This window comes from Neophocaena asiaeorientalis, unplaced genomic scaffold (genome assembly GCF_003031525.2).
Source record: "Neophocaena asiaeorientalis asiaeorientalis breed wild unplaced genomic scaffold, Neophocaena_asiaeorientalis_V1.1 scaffold504, whole genome shotgun sequence".
Taxonomy (NCBI): Eukaryota; Metazoa; Chordata; class Mammalia; order Artiodactyla; family Phocoenidae; genus Neophocaena; species Neophocaena asiaeorientalis.
Window position 1 is genome coordinate 5,397,355 of NW_020174438.1, and position 15,801 is coordinate 5,413,155.

The following is a 15,801-nucleotide window of genomic DNA, read 5'->3' on the forward strand; positions in this document are numbered from 1 at the left end:
ACTGATCACTTGGGTTCAGTGCCCCTTCCAGGTTGCTTCTTGTCTCCCAAGCTGTTTTGCAGGAGTTGGCCTCTTTTCAGGTGAGGAAGGGGGAGCATGAGGGGTTTGAGGTAGGTTTGTAAGTTACTTCTGTTTGCCAGAGCCCTCTGAGTACTAAGGAGAAAGCGTGAGGCTGTTGTATGAGTCTAGTAATTGAATGGCCCCCTTTTCATTTTGCCGCCTTATCCCTACCTGCTTCAGCCCAACTCTGCAAAGAATGGCTAGTAGTGTCTCAGAGGCTCCTATCTTAATATCTGAAGTGTCCCTGAGCTGCTTTCTTTCCTCTGGCCACCTCTATCTCGGAGTATCTACAATATGTGGATACAGCATTTGGAGTTTATAAAGTTCTTTACAGACATTCTGTGTTTGGTCAATAGCAGTGGAAGAAAAGCCAGCCAAGCATTGTCGAGTGGTTATAGTTGTATTTAGCTGCCTTTATGTTTCCTATTGGACAAACTGGTTTTTTCCTCAAAAGAGAGGAGGACCAGGAGGATAAATGATTGCACTGTGTGCTTCTGGTGGGTCACAGTGCGTTTCTTCTGTTAGCTGTATGGACAGGCTCATGAGGCAGGTGAGCTTCATGACTAGATGATTTAATTCTGTCTTTACTATATTTTTTAATTGCTTGGCCTGAAGGCACTTATAATTTTAGAATCTTAGAGGAATAAACAAAAAATAGGTGTTATTTTTAGGTGTTCAACATTTATCGTCTCTTTAACAAGGACGGGTTTAAAGTTGTTATCTAGCAGAGGAACTCTAGAAGGTGAAATTTAAAGTGATTCTTCTAATTTTTGAATCTTGGATATGGGAAAGTTCTCTTTATTAGTTATAGATTTGTAAATGGAGTAATTTATGCACTCAGCAAATGTGTATTGAATGAATGCATACATGGACATGTTAAAACATGCAGTTTCAATAGATTGAGAGTTTGTGGAATAGTTATATTAATCTGGATTTACTATATGGTCCTCCTGCCTCTTAGAATACAAGACTTACTGGTACAGGGATAAACAGCAGGATCAGTGGAACAGTATTTTGATATATAATAAACATACCATGCCAAAGAACTTTTTAATAACAGAGCTGGAAAAATTGCTTGTCCATAGGGAAAAAAAGTAAAGAAGGATTCCTACCCAATGCCGTAACAAAATCAACTTGAGACGGATTAAGCAGTTAAATGTCAAAAAGAAAAATTTAAATCTTCTCGAAGAAAATATTAATAAATACCTTTTTGACCTCTGGGTAGGTAGGGACTTTGTAAACAAGATGAAGAAAACACTTTCCATAAAATAAAAGATTGATAACTTTGATTTTTTTAATTAAGAAAAAGACATCTTAAAATGAAAAAATAAAAACTAGGAGAAGATATGTGTAGGACACATATAGCCTATGAAGAGTTAGCATCAGGAGGTTATAAAGAACTCCTACAAATCAGTAAGAAGATAAGCATCCCAATAGAAAAATGGGCTAAAGACATGAAGAGGGATTGTACAAAAAATACACATTTCTTCACTAGCAATCAGGGAAGTATAAATAAATGTACCCAGTAATGTAGTAATATTAAGAAATCTGATGATACCAAGTTTTGGAAATATTTGGATCAGTAGGATCACTTTAGATTGTTGGTAAAAATGTAAATTGTTGTAACCACTTTGGAACACAGCTAGGCCTTATAAAATTGAACATTTGCATACCTCACAACGTAGCAGTTCTACTCCTAGGATATACCCAAGAGAAGATCTTGCACACGTGTCCAAGAAAACATGTATAACAATGTAAAAACAATAAACAGGAAGCAAGTCAAATGCCTTTTGATGGGAAAATTGATGAATAAATTGTAGTATATCCACATAGTGTAATATTATACAAGAGTGAAAATGAAAAATGGGTAGCTACATACAACAAAATGGCTGAATCTTAGTAACTTAATGTTCAGTGAAGAAAAATAGTACCACAAGACTGTGTAAAGAACAATAATCCTTTTATAAAATTCAAAAACAAGCAAAAATTTAAAGGCATGTACTATACATATGTGATAAATTAAAAAACAAAAGGCAAAAAGATAATAAACCGAATTCAGGATAGTGATTACAGGGGTGGGACTGTGTAGGTTGAGGGATGGGACTGGGGAGTACATAAGTAGATAAAAATATGGTAATTTCTAGTTCTTGGGTTGGACTGGTTAAAAAAAAAAAAGAATTTCTTTAAGATTGTTCCCCGAAAGTTGTCAGTTCACATTCCCAATAACAGTGTATGAGTTGTTTGTTTCCTAGTAACTTTGCCAGCATTGGACATTATAAATCTTTTAAATCTTTGCTAATCTAGGAGGTAAAAAATATTTTGTTTGCATTTCTTGGTTTATTAGTGAAATTGAACATCTTTTCATATATTTGAAGTTAATTAACCGAAACGTCTTCTGTGTTTGCCTTTTATAACCTGTTTCCATATTTCAGCTGGGTAAATTATCTTTATCTCAATAATTTCTTTGGATGTTAACCTTTTACATGTTATGTATGACAATTATTGTTTCCCAGATTATCTTTAATTATTTTTATGGCAGTAATTACCTTTATGTTTTTTAGCCTTGTATAAAGTTTAGAAAGTCCAACTCTACCCTAAGGCATAATAGTAATCTTTTATATTTTCTTTTAATACTTTTGTGGGGGTATTTATTTTTTCACTTTTTGTAATAGAAAATGTTGAACACATGTAAGAGTAAAGAGACTAGCATCCATCATTACACAGTAATCATCAACTCATGGCCACTCTTCTTTCTATATCCTCCACTCTTTTCCCATTTACCCTACTGGATTATTTTGAAGCAAATCTCACACAGCATTATTATGTCATCATATATTTAGTATGTATCTCTAAAAGGTAGAGATTCTTTTTTAAAACATAAAGTGGCTTTATTTTTTATATTTAAATCTTCAGTCTATCTCAAAGTTATTTTTGAATATGGTATTATACTTTAACATTTTTAAATGTACAGTCATTTGTCCCCCAAACATTTATTGAATAATTCATCCACAATAAATGGGTCTGTTCAAGACTGTTCTTTTCCAACAGATTATTGTTTTATATTTGTTTTCTTTTAAAAAAACACTTTATTTATAAATGTTTATTTATCTATTTGGCTGTGCCAGGTCTTAGTTGTGGTACGTGGGATCTTCGTTGAGGCATGTGGGATCTTCAGTTGCAGCATGTGGGATTTTAAGTTGCAGCATGCGAACTCTTAGTTGCGGCATGCAGGATCTAGTTCCCTGACCAGGGATTGAACCTGGGCCCCCTGCACTGGGAGTGCAGAGTCATAGCCACTGGACCACCAGGGAAATCCCATTGTTTTATATTTGTAATAGAACCCAGCAAGGCAAGTCTCCCCTCAGAATTTTCTTGGCTATTCTTTTCTTTTATTTTTTTAGGTAAGATTCAGAATCAATTCATCAGATACTCCCTTGAAAAAAATTAAAATCTTTCTGGGATTTAAAAAAAATTTACATTAAATTTACAAATAAATGTGGGGATTATTAGCATCTTTTCATTATGGAATTTTCCTGTTTAGTAATACAATATATATATTGTGTGTGTGTGTATTCATTTATTGGAGTTTTATATTCCACAGTGATAATAGCAATGTTAATTGACATTTATTGTATACTAACACTGTCCTAAATCCTTGACATTAATTGTCTCATAATCCTCAAAACAAACTTATGACATAGGTAATATTATTATCCTTGCTATAACAAACACTTAAGCATTTAATAATGCTCTGCAGTGAAGGAAATGACAGTTGTCTTGGCTAGAACAGGTTCATGGTTATAAAATAAATACACAAAAATAAAAAGCTTTTCTAATTAATAGCTGCACTGCAAGAAAATTCCAACAGGGATGAGAACTATAAAATATTTAAGTTAAATTGAACAAGAAATTTGTAAGACCTCTAAGGAGAAGAATGTATGGTTAAGAGCTTGAGGGTGTGACTGAAGTCAGGCTAACTGAGTTCAAATCCCAGCTCTACTACTTACTAGCTGTGTGCCTTTGGACAAGTTACTTAACCTCCCTGTGTCAGTTATGTCTATAAAATAAGGATAGATATTGCCAGGTTATTTTTTGTTAATCCAGATTACCTGCCTCCTCAGCAATGTATGAAAGTACTGTCTCTCTACATCCTCTCAGAAGCAATCTTAAAGCCAGAAGGAAGCACAAAAATCAAGACCAGCCATCAAATCTTATAAATCAGAAATGAGGCTCAGAAAGGGATACTGGTATGCTCAGGGTCATATAGGGAGATAGTAACAGATTCAGGTCTGGAGCCTAGACTTTCTGACACACTCCTAGCATTCTTTTTACTCTTGTAAGAATTTGTGAACTCAACAAATATTCTATGAGCACTTACTATATATGAGAATTTTGTGCTAGATGCTAAACATCTATGTCATTATGTAATCCTTATCAGTCTCTAAGATAAGTTGTTTTTATCACCATTTTATAGCTGAGGAAACAGAGTTATGTAACTTTCCCAAGATCCCACAACTAGAAAGCATCAGGGGAAGACTGGAACTCAGGTCTACCTCCTTCCACCCCATCTTCTTTAACCATACCTAAGTTATGCCCATTGCAGACGTTTGCTCTTTCCTTTCTTGTTCATTATCCCCTCTAAAGCTTCTTCCTTAATACTTTGGAGTTGTTCACACTCCTCATCATGTTTTGACTGCCAGGCTAACCTCTGCTTTGTGGACATTGACAACCACTTCATTGAGCTGCCGGAGGACTTGCCTCAGTTTCCCAACAAATTGGAGTTTGTCCAGGAAGTCTCTGAGATTCTCATGGCATTTGGCATTCCCCCTGAAGGGAACCTTCACTGTAGCGAGAGTGCCTCCAAGCTGAAGAGGCTCCGGGCCTCTGAGCTCGTCTCCGACAAGAGGAATGGAAACATCGCAGGCTCCCCTTTACATTCCTACGAGTTCCTCAAGGAGAACGAAACTATCGCCCGCCTGCAGGCCTTGGTCAAGAGGACTGGGGTGAGCCTGGAGAAGGTATGATGCTGTATGTGGGTCTGTGCTAAGGTGCTGTCCTGGTGAAATAAAGTGTGGAATGAGAAGGCACCCAGTTCAGGGCAAGGCATATCTGTGAGTACTGAAAGGATGCTCTGTGTGGGAGACTCTGGATTTAGCTCTGGCAAACATTTAGCTCTGCTACTTGAATCTAAATCTCGGTAGTTTCTCACTTCAACATCAAGGAGAAGCTGCTGTCATTCTCTGTAAACACTACTGCAGAGAGACTTGGAGGGATGGTGGTGGCAATCTTTGTGTTCAGACTTCTTTCAGATCCATTGCCTTGTGAATTTCACAGCATCCTAAAGCACATAGAGCAGGAATTGTTGAATTAGAGATCCTGAGTGTTTTACCTAAGATTAAATGCTTCTATGTGGCTGACTTGCGGCTAGAACCTGGTCCTCTTGAATTCTAGTCCTCTGCTCTTCCCAGGGATGTACTTAACTTTCCATTTCCTGACTTTGATGAGACTGTCCGCTTTGTGTAGTTGTTTACCCATCTCTTCACCCTACCCATTCTCACTATTAAATTACTTTCTTAAATTACATATAAACAAAATGGGGTAATGTAATCATTTCGTTGGGCTATTTTTTAGTGAAGTGTTTCATTTTCCTGATTTGTTTAGTTAGTAGAGCAGATATTAAAAAAGAAAAATCATGGCCAGTTAAAGAAGAGCAGAGAAATATTTAGAGAGATTAAAAAAGTTAAGAAAACCAGTAAGGAAACCTTTTTAGGGAGAAAGATAGGGAAAGTGATATGGGGGAGAAAAATCAAAGAGATGAAGGGAAAACCAGAGTCTGACCTTGCTGCTTTGCATTATCATTTTCTTGTTGCCTTCCCAGACTCCTTCCTTTCCCTGACCCTTGAGATAACTGGTGTCTTTTCCTCTATTGCTGAATCTCTCTCTGCCTGTAATGAGTTCCTCTCCACTTTCATTGGGTTGCTGGGTACTTGCAAGTGGAACACCCTGATTTATCTCTTCTCCATGTCAGAATTCCTTTCTTTTTCTTTTCTTCCCATTTTTTTCTCTTTTTTTTAATTTTTTTATTATTTTTTTTTATTTTGCGGTACGTGGGCCTCTCACCGTTGCGGCCTCTCCCGCTGCGGGGCACAGGCTCCAGACGCGCAGGCTCAGCGGCCATGGCTCCCGGGCCCAGCCGCTCCGCGACACGTGGGATCCTCCCGGACCGGGGCACGAACCCGTGTCCCCTGCATCGGCAGGCGGACTCCCAACCACTGCGCCACCAGGGAAGCCCTTTTTTCTCTTTTGTTTATTTTCTCCATTTGCTGCAAAAGTAAATGACCATTGGCGGGGGGCGGGGCAAAGGATGAGTTGCATTTCTTTGGGATAAAAGGAAAAGCTTGCATGTTCTCAGCTGTTTTGTTTTGTTTTTGTAGCTGGAAGTACGTGAAGACCCCAGCAGCAATAAGGATCTCAAAGTTCAGTGTGATGAAGAAGAACTAAGGATTTACCAGCTAAACATTCAGATCCGGGAAGTTTTTGCAAATCGTTTCACTCAGATGTTTGCAGATTATGAGGTGTTTGTCATTCAGCCCAGCCAGGATAAGGAGTCCTGGTTTACCAACAGGGAGCAGATGCAAAACTTTGACAAAGTGAGTATAATCCCACTGGGGAGGTGGTAAGAAATGAGAACATGCCAGACTCTCTTAAAGATGTGACTGAAGATGAGTTTTTCTTTCATAATATGTGCTGGAAACAAGTTCATGGTCCTTCTGATGTTGATAAAATATAAGGTCTGCTTGCTTTAGAGCAGAGTGCTGGTTATTGCTATCAGGTGGTTTACCTTCAGTAAAAGAGCTCTCTTAGGCAAAGATGTGCATGCAGGTTGAACATCAGGATTCTGGGAACATCGGTTGCCACAGTAGGTTACCTGAGTAAGTTAAATGGGCCAGTGTGTCAAAGTTTCAGGATATCTGAAATTATATGAATTTTAAAAAAGGATGGAGAGGTTTTATTGTTTGCAATTTATAAAGACCTAGGAAGCTTCAGAGAAGAGTTAACCTACTGAATCCCTTGGGTATGTAGCCATGGTTGATTAAGGCTGATATGCCCTCTTCCCTGTTGATGACTTTTTCCTTTTGGTCCCACCAGGCATCTTTTCTGTCAGATCAGCCTGAGCCCTACCTGCCTTTCCTCTCAAGATTCTTGGAGACCCAGATGTTTGCTTCCTTCATTGACAACAAAATCATGTGTCATGACGATGATGATAAAGATCCTGTGCTCCGGGTGTTTGATTCCCGAGTAGACAAGATCAGGCTGTTGAATGTTCGGACACCTACTCTGCGCACATCCATGTACCAGAAGTGTACCACTGTGGATGAAGCAAGTGAGGCCTCCTTGTTGTACTTTCTAGCCTCTTGGATTATGTCACTAACATGTCCCTGTTCCTAAACATGCCAGCTTCTTTCCATGTTTCTGTTTTTGCGTAAGTTGTTCCCATTGCCTGAAATGCTTTCCCCTGTCTTTTTTGCCTGGCAGACTACTTCTCATCCTTTAACACTGTGTCAGTTAGGAATGGGTCCTGCTGTAAGTACTAGAGAATCTAATCAGCAGTGCATGAGATAAATGGGGGTTATTTTTCTTAAATTATCAAGAAGTGCAGAATTGGTGGTTGCTCAGCTGCTCAACAGTGTAATCAGGAAATGAGAGTCTATCATTTCACTCAGCTGTCCTTAGCATGTTGACTTTTATATTCATACTTGTTGCCTCTTTGTTACAAGAGGCCTTTTGTGTTCACATTCAGAGCAAAGGGGAAAGTTGATGCCAGCTGTATTTTCCCTCTTACATCAGAAAGCAAAAGCTTTCCCAGAAATTCCCAACAACTTCTTTTGTCTCATAGGCCAGAATCATGACCACCCTTAAGTGCAAGGGAGGCTGTGAAAGTGAGTATTGACCTGGGTTAATGTTACCCTGAACTGTATTGATTCTATTAACAAGAAAGAAGGGGTGAGTGAGTTATGGGTAAGCAGCTTATAGAAATCCAGCTGATGTGTCTCCTCCTCTGTGAAGCCTTCTCTGATGTCGTCAGGCTGAGTTGATCCTCCACTAAGCTCCTGTTTTGCTTTGTTCTTGCCTCCCCTTTATAATCTCTATTGTTTTGAGCCATGATTATCAGGGAGCAATTTAAGAGCAGAGACTGTATTTAATCACTGTCTTACCCCCAGTCCTCTAACATTGTGCCTAGAACATATAGATGTTAAAAGTTGTTTGCTACTTGCATGATGGAATACACCTTTTTGTTCACAGAGGCCCCGTCTAGGTCAGTTTCTCCAGAGAATAGTCTCAGCTTGAGGTGTCAGATTAAGTAGTGTGTTCTCTTCCTTGTGTAATATTCAGTGTCCTTGTTGTAGCCTTTTTGTATATTTTGTTTATTCATTTACCAAATATAAATACCCACTACATGCCCAGTGTATGGGAAGTGCTCACCAAGTATTTACTGAATGAATGAATGTGCCAGGCATTTTTTTAGGTTTTGAAGATACAAGTGGTGACAGTTTGGACAAAACCTGGGTTCCTCAGCCTTATGCTCGATAGCCTTCTGACTTTATCTTTCAGCTCTTGCTCCAAGCCTTTCATTAAGGTGACAGTCCTCTTGGCCAAGACTTGAGGACGTGTTGCCCATGCAAGTGGAATACTCTGACACAGTCCTCCTTGCCTCCTGGAACACACACATCAAGTTTCAGGTCCTGAGCCCTGCTAAGGCGTTGGTCCTGGAGAGCTTGATGGAGACTTTTTTACAAAATTGTGGGTTTAGAGAAACATCTCCTAAACCAGCACTTTAAATCAGGACTTCTCAATCTTTTCATGTTGTGTTACACTTGAAAAATGACAATATTTATGTATTGCTTGTGGGAATAAAGGGAGGAGTCTGCTTATAGCTGGAGACTGTACAATGAGACACTCTGGTCGCTTGAAACCTTGCCCTTCTGCCCAAAGGGTTGAGGCAGTCAGTTCTCAGCCCATCTGTAATCCAACTATTGAACACCAAATACTGATATGAGTTACTCTGGTCTCATTTGTTGCCAGGACATGAATTCTTGTGGTCCCATTAGAATGTGGAGTTTGGGATATGGAAGGAGGGTTAACTAACCCTCATTTCTATGACTCATTTCAGAAAAATGGGTCTCACAGAGACCCTCCAGGCAACTACATGCTCTGTTCCCAGGAATCATGCCCTTGGTATAGCCCTTAGGTATTTCCCTGAGATATGTACTCCAAATATGCTAGTTCAGAGTTCTTGCCACTGGCTTCAGATTTCTAGCCTAGAGGAGTAGTTCAGCTACCTCATGCCATTCCTCATGGACACCTTAGCTTCTTGAATCAGTCTGATTGGAAAATGGTCAAAATATAACTAAAGGGGTCTTTCTGGAGATTCTTTAAAATTTACATTTAGAAGGGATCTTGATGGCAATTAACTCTACTCATTCACTAATTTTACAGGTAAAGATTTTCCTTTGGCCTGCCATTGTATCTGGGGACCTAGAATAGTGCCTAGCACTTTTTGAGAGACTAAATAAGTTCTGATGAAGGAGGGTAAGGGTGGGAGGAAGTAAGGTAGGCCCAGAGAGAGAAGGCCACTTGACCTAGGACACTCAGCAAGGCCCAAAGGTGAGATGTTTTTATATGTATCTAGGCAATACCAGGAGAATTACCAGCTTTTTGGTTCTTACCCTTTAAAAATTTTGAGATACTATTGACATACAGTAAACTGCACACATTTAAAGTTTTGTTACACGTTATATTCACTGACATCAGGAACATACCCATTACCCTCAAAGGTTTTCTCATGCCCTTTTGTAATGCCTCCATCCTGTCCTCTCTGCATTCTTTCCCCCAGTCTCCAGGCAACCACTGATACGATTTCTGTTACTGTAGAGTTTGAATTTTCTAGGTTTTTATATAAATGGAATCATGCAGTATGTATTCTTTTTTTTTTTTTTTTTTTTTGGTATTTTTTTTTTTTTTTTTTTTTTGTGGTATGTGGGCCTCTCACTGCCGTGGCCTCTCCCGTTGCGGAGCACAGGCTCCGGACGCACAGTTCCAGCGACCATGGCTCACGGCTCCAGCCGCTCCGCGGCATGTGGGATCTTCCCGGACCAGGGCACGAACCCGTGTCCCCTGCATCGGCAGGCGGACTCTCAACCACTGTGCCACCGGGGAAGCCCTGTATTCCTTTTTTCTTTTTCTTTTTTGGCTGTTTTGGGTCTTCGTTGCTGCGCACGGGCTTTCTTTAGTTGCGGCGAGGGGGCATACTCTTTGTTGTGGTGCACGAGCTTCTCATTGCTGTGGCTTCTCTTGTTGTGGAGCACGGGCTCTAGGCATGTGGGCTTCAGTAGTTGTGGTGCGCAGGCTCAGTAGTTGTGGCTCACAGGCTCTAGAGCACAGGCTCAGTAGTTGCTTCGCAGCATGTGGGATCTTCCCGGACCAGGGCTCAAACCCGTGTCCCCTGCATTGGCAGGCAGATTCTTAACCACTGCGCCACCAGGGAAGCCCCAGTATGCATTCTTTATTTTAGTCTGTCTTCTTTTACTCAGCATAATTATATTGAGATTCATTCATGTTCCTTTTATTGCTGAGTAGTATTCCACTGTATGGATATTACTACAATTTGTTTGTTTACCTGTTGTTGGGCATTAGAGCTATGAACATTTGTATGTAAGTTTTTGTATAGACATATGTTTTCTTTTCCCTTGCATACATACCTAGGAGTAGAATGACTGCACCATATGATATTCGTATGTTGACTTTTTAAAGAAATTGCCAAATTGTCTTTCAAAGTAGATGTGTATTTTACATTCTCACTAGCAGTGTATGAGAGTTATAGTTCTTCCACATTGTTGTTAACATTTACTATGCTCAATCTTTTCGGTTTTAGCCATCTAATAGCTATGTAGTGGTATCTCATTGTGGTTTTGATTTGAATGTGCTTGATGACTAGTAATGTTGAACATTTTTTCATTTGCTTATTTGCCATCCACAGGTCTTCTATGGTGAAGTGCCTGTTTAAATCTTTTGCTCATTTTTTTTTATTGTGTTGTTTTGTTATTACTGAGTTTTGGAAGTTCTTTATATATTCTGGATACAGGTCCTTTATCAGATATACGATTTGCAGATATTTCCCTGTTCTATGGCTTGTCTTTTTGCTCTCTTAATGGTGTCCTTCAAAGAACAGTTCTTAATTTTGATGAAGTCTATTTATCAGGTTTTTTTAATGGATTATGCTTTTAGTGTTGTATTTAAGAAAATTTTGCCTAACCAAGGTAACATAGTTTTTTTTTCTATACATATCCTTCTACAAGTTTTTAGTCTTAGGTTTTACATTTAAGTCTATGATCCATTTCAAGTTGATTTTGGTAAATGGTGTAAGCTAAGGGTCCAGGTTTATTTTTTCCAGTTGTTCCAGAATCATATGTTGAAAAGATTATCCTCTCTCTGATAAATTGTCTTTTCACCTTTGTCAAAATATTAGTGATCTGTATATGTGTGAGTCTGTTTCTGGATTCTTTGTTCTGTTTCATTGATGTGTTAGTCTACATTTACACCAATACCACACTGTCTTGATTGCTGTAGCTTTATATTAAATCTTGAAGTCAGGTAGTGTTAGTCTTTCAACTTTGTTCTTATTTTCAAAGTTGTTTTGGCTATTGTAGGTCCTTTTTATTTCATATGTATTTAGAATCAGCTTGCCAATCTACAAATAACCTTCTGAAATTTTCATTTGGATTGCCTTGAATCTATAGCCCAATTTAGGGAGAATTGATATTTTAACATTATTTAGTCTTCTGATACATGAACATGGCATATCTCTCCATTTATTCAGGTCTTTAATTTCTCTCAGCAGTGTTATATAGTTTTCAGTGAACAGGTTTTACATATCTTTTGTCAGATTTATTCCTAATTATTTCATATGTTTAGTGCTATTGTAAATCGTATTTTAAAATTTCAATTTCTGATTGTTCATTGCTAATATATAGAAATATAATAGAGTTTTGTATATTGATCTGTGTCCTACAACCCTCCTAAACTAGTAGCTTTTTGTATATTCCTTCAAATTTTTTATGTAGACAGTCTTATTGCCTGCAAATAATGATAGTTTTACTTTTTCCTTTCCAGTCTTGATATCTTTTCTTTTTCTTGCCTTATTGCCTTATTGCACTGGCTAGAACCTCTAGTGCAATGTCAAATAGAATATGGCATGCTTGTCTTATTTCTGATCTTAAGGGGAAAGCATTCACCACTAAATATGGTGTTATTACTATGGTTTTTTCTTTTAATTAATTAATTAATTAATTTTTGGCTGAGTTGAGTCTTTGTTGCTGCGCGTGGGCTTTCTCTAGTTGCGGCGAGTGGGGGCTACTCTTTGTTGAGGTGCACGGGCTTCTCATTGCGGTGGCTTCTCTTGTCGTGGAGCACGGGCTCTAGGCATGCGGGCTTCAGTAGTTGTGGCTCACGGGCTCTAGAGCACAGGCTCAGTAGTTGTGGCGCACGGGCTTAGTTGCTCCGCGGCAAGTGGGATCCTCCCGGAGCAGGGCTCGAACCCATGTCCCCTGCATTGGCAGGTGGATTTTTAACCACTGCACCACCACGAAGCCCATCACATGGTTTTTCATGGATATTTTTCTATCAGTTGAGAATGTTGGTTTCTGTTAGTAGCTTGCTGACAGTTTTTATCAGAAGTGGTGGTTGTATTTTGCCAAATGCTTTTTTGCATCTATTGAGGTAATTATATGGTTTTTAGCTTTAGTTTTATCAAAATGGTGAATTATATTCATTGATTTTTGAATGTGTAAACCAGTCTTGCAGTCCTGAGATAAACTCTCTTTGGTCATGACGTATTATCCTTTTGTTTATTATTGGATTCCCTTTACTAAAAATTTGTTTAGAACTTTTGCATCTGTGTTCATGAGGGATTTGGTTCCTAGTTTTCATTTAATGTCTTGGTGTGATTTGGTATCAGGATAATGCTGGCCTCATAGAATAAGTTGGGAAATACTCCCTTTAGTTTTTTGGAGGAGCTTGTGTAAGTGATACTATTTCTTCTTTAAATGTTTAGCAGAATTCATCAGTGGAGCCATCAGGGCCTGGAGTTTTCTTTGTAGGAAGGTTTTAAACTACAGATTCCATTTAAAAAATAGATATAGAGCTATTCAGGTTATCTGTTTCCTTGAGTGAGCTTTAACAGTTTGTGTGTTTCATCTGTTGTCAAATTTGTTGGCATTGAGTTGTTTGTAATATTCACGGCCTAAGATAGGCTGTAAATCTTTCAAGTAATATTTTAATGACATTCCACAAATTTTGATATTTTGTGTTTTCATTTTTATTCAGCTCAAAATACTTTATTTCCTTTTTTTTTCCCGTAGGAATTCTGGAATTCCTTTAATGTTCTCTGACATACATTTAATTCTGTACAATTATTATCAAAATAATCTTTTTTTTAAAAAACATCTTTATTGGAGTATGATTGCTTTACAATGGTGTGTTAGTTTCTGCTTTATAACAAAGTGAATCAGTTACACATATACATATGTTCCCATAACTCTTCCCTCTTGCGTCTCCCTCCCTCCCTCCCTATCCCACCCCTCTAGGGGATCACAATGTACCGAGCTGATCTCCCTGTGCTATGCGGCTGCTTCCCACTAGCTATCTGTTTTACGTTTGGTAGTGTATATATGTCCATGCCGCTCTCTCACTTCGTCCCAGCTTACCCTTCCCTCTCCCCATGTCCTCAAGTCCATTCTCTAGTAGGTCTAAGTCTTTATTCCCGTCTTGCCCCTACGTTCTTTATGACATATTTTTGGTTTGTTTTTTAGATTCCATATATATGTGTTAGCATACGGTATTAGTTTTTCTCTTTCTGACTTACTTCACTCTGTATGACAGACTCTAGGTCCATCCACCTCACTACCAATATCTCAATTTCATTTCTTTTTATTGCTGAGTAATATTCCATTGTGTATATGTGCCACATCTTCTTTATCCATTCATCTGTCGATGGACACTTAGGTTGCTTCCATGTCCAGACTATTGTCAGTAGAGCTGCAATGAACATTTTCACTGTTATTCTTATTTTGACTTTTACAAAATGATAATTACCTTTACCAGAAGGAGGTGTCAGTATTAAATATGAAGTCATTTAAAGCAACAACAAAAAGCTCCCCACTCTCCAATCTTTGATATCTGCTCTTTATGCATATTTATCAGTAGACAAATATATATATAAAAACCCAGTACCCCAAAACTCAATGGTTTTCTCCATCATTGTGAAAGGAAAGTCAAAATGGAGTCAGTATTTCTAAGAGAGATCTCTAAAATGGAGCCGGGAAGCCATTAAGGAAGTACGATGTTTGCATGACTCAGCCTGGATGGAAGCTGACCTTTTGACCTGATGAAGAACAGAACACCAGAACACCTGCCAGAAACTCAAGATACTAATCAGACCCTTACCCTAAACACAATTCGTGACAGTCTATATACTAACAAGACCCCTACCCTAAAATAACCTGTGATTTCTTAAGGACAGATAATTTGACTCGCATCAGAGTCGATCACAACTCTCACCAGGGCAACTTTTAACAACCTCGTGGTTTTTGTCTTTATAAGCCCCTGACTCTTTCTCTTCCTCGGAATACTCTTTCAGGGTTAACTGAATCTGTGTCTCCCCAATTGCAATTCTTAAGTCCCGAAATAAACTCTGTTCTTTTTGCAGCCTCCTGCATTTTTTTTCGCTGACATTATTTAGATCTTTTCTTCCTTAATTAATCTTGTCCCAGCCCAAATAGCACAAAGCTCTATAGATTCAAAGGAGGCAGAAATGGAAAAAACCACAAGGAAGACATTATGATTCTAAAACCAAAGGCAAGGGACTTCCTTGGTGGTCCAGTGGTTAAGAATCCACCTGCCAATGCAAGGGACACGGGTTCGAGCCCTGGCCCGGGAAGATCCCACATGCTGCAGAGCAAAAAGTCTTTATTCCCGTCTTGCCCCTACGTTCTTTATGACATATTTTTGGTTTGTTTTTTAGATTCCATATATATGTGTTAGCATACGGTATTAGTTTTTCTCTTTCTGACTTACTTCACTCTGTATGACAGACTCTAGGTCCATCCACCTCACTACCAATATCTCAATTTCATTTCTTTTTATTGCTGAGTAATATTCCATTGTGTATATGTGCCACATCTTAGCACCTAGAGTCCGTGCTTCACAACAGGAGAAGCCACCACAATGGGGAGACCGCGTATCGTGGCGAGAGGTGGCCTCCCTCGCCACAGCTGGGGGGAGCCTGCATGCAGCAACGAGGACCCAATGCAGCCAAACATAAATAAATTAAATAAATAAATTTTAAAAAGAAAAAAAGAATCCACCTTCCAATGCAAGGGACGTGGGTTCGATCCCTGGTCGGGGAACTAAGATCCTACATGCTGTGGGGCAACTAAGCCCGTGCGCTGCAACTACTGAGCCCACACGCTCCAGAGCACGTGCGCCACAACTAGAAGGCCCACGAGTTGTAACTGCTGAGCCCACGCACTGCAACTAAGACCCGACGCAGCCAAACAAATAAATAAATAAAAATAAAACCAAAGGAGAGAGAAAAAGAGATGCAATTGACTATAGCTTAAACATTATGGGTATGATCTAATTATCAGGCATGTTCATCAAGATGGCTGCCCAGACATGCCCAAC

At 38.9% G+C, this 15,801-nt stretch overlaps 1 protein-coding gene across 1 annotated transcript in view; it reads left to right on the forward strand.

Annotated features, from left to right (window-relative positions):
• The window catches only part of DENND5A (DENN domain containing 5A), a 100,305-nt gene that overhangs the window by 48,719 nt on the left and 35,785 nt on the right, over positions 1-15,801 (forward strand). The window contains exons 5-7 of the mRNA XM_024756972.1: positions 4,649-5,078; positions 6,495-6,710; positions 7,210-7,444. Coding sequence (XP_024612740.1) covers positions 4,649-5,078; positions 6,495-6,710; positions 7,210-7,444 — 881 coding nt within the window. The remainder of the gene's footprint in view (positions 1-4,648; positions 5,079-6,494; positions 6,711-7,209; positions 7,445-15,801) is intronic.